This window comes from Triticum aestivum, chromosome 6B (assembly GCF_018294505.1).
Source record: "Triticum aestivum cultivar Chinese Spring chromosome 6B, IWGSC CS RefSeq v2.1, whole genome shotgun sequence".
Taxonomy (NCBI): Eukaryota; Viridiplantae; Streptophyta; class Magnoliopsida; order Poales; family Poaceae; genus Triticum; species Triticum aestivum.
Genome location: NC_057810.1, coordinates 512,538,158 through 512,540,715, shown reverse-complemented (window position 1 = coordinate 512,540,715; position 2,558 = coordinate 512,538,158). Strand labels below are relative to the sequence as shown.

The 2,558-nt window shown below is 45.2% G+C and overlaps 1 protein-coding gene across 1 annotated transcript; it reads left to right on the top strand.

Moving 5' to 3' along the window:
* Positions 1-392: 392 nt before the first annotated feature.
* Positions 393-1,191, top strand: LOC123137717 (uncharacterized). Its single transcript, XM_044557557.1, has 3 exons — positions 393-492; positions 733-783; positions 854-1,191. Exons 1-3 carry the CDS (start codon positions 450-452, stop codon positions 1,189-1,191), a joined length of 432 nt encoding a protein of 143 aa, XP_044413492.1. The 5' UTR covers positions 393-449.
* Positions 1,192-2,558: the final 1,367 nt, after the last annotated feature.

Sequence of the window (2,558 nt, the reverse complement as noted above, 5' to 3'; positions counted from 1 at the left end):
ATTCTGAAATTGCAGTATAAGATTAGGTAACCTCAGACCATGTTTACTTTTACTGGATTCTAGAAGAATCGTAAATGAAAATGAAACATTACATCATGGGAACAAACATGCCTCGCGACAGGAATAGTGATAGAAGGAAATACTTTCATTTAAGCTCACCTCCAGAATACTTTCTCTCCACTCCTTTCCCTCCACCTTCATTCTTGTCGCCATGTCTGAGCCCTCTTTTTACTGAAATATACAAACTTCATCCGTCAACATATAATAGCACAATCATTTTACTTTGGAAGAAACCATATGCGAAGAACATGTCTATGAAAATGAACAAGTGAGTCCTAAAAGCATGTTAAATGAGTCACCATAGGTCATATCATTTTTGTAATTCAATTCATATCATTTTTTAATGCAAAAAGACTGCAGGTTTATTTAAGCTTCTATAGGACAGAAAGATGTCACAGCACAGAGAGCGTCTCTATGATAAAGGAAAAAAAGGTATGTGTATGCCAATCACATGTCTGCACATAAGGTATTCAATAAGCTTCACAACTTAACTTACATTAATCTTATCAGTTGTCGAATATGAGAGGACACCCAGATCACAACTCACCAATACACACCGACCACCATCTGGTTTTTTCATACGCAAACAAACACGCACTACTAACTACAGTGTTTTGTCTTCCGATGATGATGACAATGTGCCCACGCAACTGCCTATGATGATTCCTATAGCCGGCAATCTCAAGGCCTTTCAGCCAGTGCCGCATGTGGAAACATCAATCGGTATCGCCCTTACACACGACTTTTTTTTAGTTTGCATTTATACATTTGTTAAAACAAAATGGTTCTTCAGGAAATCATTCTCGTGAAGGCACTTACTATGATCACCATGCATCACTGCGAGTAACAGAGAGAAGCATTGATCATAATATTGGTTCAGACATAGCACTTGGACTCGACACTGAAGACAATGTCCCCGAGCACATTGCTTCAAATGATATCATTAAATCAGATAGAAAACAGAAAAGGCGAGATCAATATATAGCACGGCGAAATAGATTAACACTTGAACAGAAGGAGGAAATCAATGCACGTCGCAGAGAAGCTAGGAAAAAAAACAGAGGAGGAGAGGACTGCCCGTCAAAGAGAAGCCAGGCAACGAATGACACCAGAGGAGAAGCAACAGAGTAACACCCTTAGAAGGGCGGCGTACCAAAATATGTCAGTCCATGACAAGCAAGAGACAAACGCCCGCCGAAGAACACGTCTGCAAAACATATCACCTAAGGAGAAGCAGAACATGCTAGCTCACCGCAAGAAGAGACTCGCGGCTAGGTGCAACACCCCTTGCGCTGAATCCATCGCCATGCCGCGCCCTGATGCAGATACCTTAGCTACACCCAACCTGATGTCGAGCACTCATGCATTGGCATTCAGAGAATCTGAAGCTTCAGCTCCTGCCCCTGCCCCCCGGTTTGCGAGTAAGGCTGGGAACAACTTCGAATCAGACGGTAACCCTTCCATCTTTACTTTACTTGTTGTGTCCATGTGCATTGAACCAGGATTTAACGGCTCCACAATGGTGCAGGCGAGTACCTTAGTCGTACCCTGGATGATAATGATGCCCCCAGCGAACTCATAAATCCCTCGCAGCAAACCAATGAACACCAAATAGACGACCAGCAGAATCAAGCCCGTGAGAAGAGGCAGGAGAGCAGAGCACAGCGTAGGGCTCGGGAGCGAGCTCAGAAACAAAGTATTGGAGCAAAGAACATTCAAGGGAGTGCCTTAAAACGAAGAGTGCGCGGGAAAAGCATACCAGAAGGTGAGAAGTCAGCGTTGCTAGATCGTCGTAATGCAAGCTTTCAAAAAAAGCGGAGGCCTCCAGGCCCAGATGCAAGTACCTTAGATGTGAACAGAGCAGCAGCAAGTTCAGAAGCACCGCCCACAGGAGTTGCTTCACCAGCTTCCTCCCCTTCATCAAACATGCCATCGTACACTATCGGAACCAATGGTAACCCTCTCATGTTTACTCCCCTCTTGGTGTGCACTCACAATTAAAACCATTACTTACCGGCTCAACAATGTTACAGTTGACATGGAGGCCTTCCTTAGCGGCATCATGGACGAGAATGCACTCTCTGGTGACCTCATGGATGATGAGTACTACCTATTTGCCGGTGAAGGTACTCCGAGGCGCCTTTCGCTGCTCATCCCTCTATATTATTGGTTTATGATGTGCATCCCATTATGACTTGTTATATCTCCACAATGCTTGCAGCATCCGACACTGATAGCTCGGACCTCGATGAGCCCGTAGAATCCTCCAACACGGGATCTATCAACCTAGATCCTTTCGACTATGTCTACTCGAACATCCCAGACAGCACGCACATCCTGAAGCACGCGGCAAACTGCGAGCATTGCAAGGCCAAGAAGTTCCAGTACGAGACTGACGACTTTTGCTGTCGGAACGGGGAGATTGAGCTAGCTGAACCAGAGCCTATCCCAGAGCTGATGAGGTTATGGTCAAGCACGGATGCAGACTCTCGGCATTT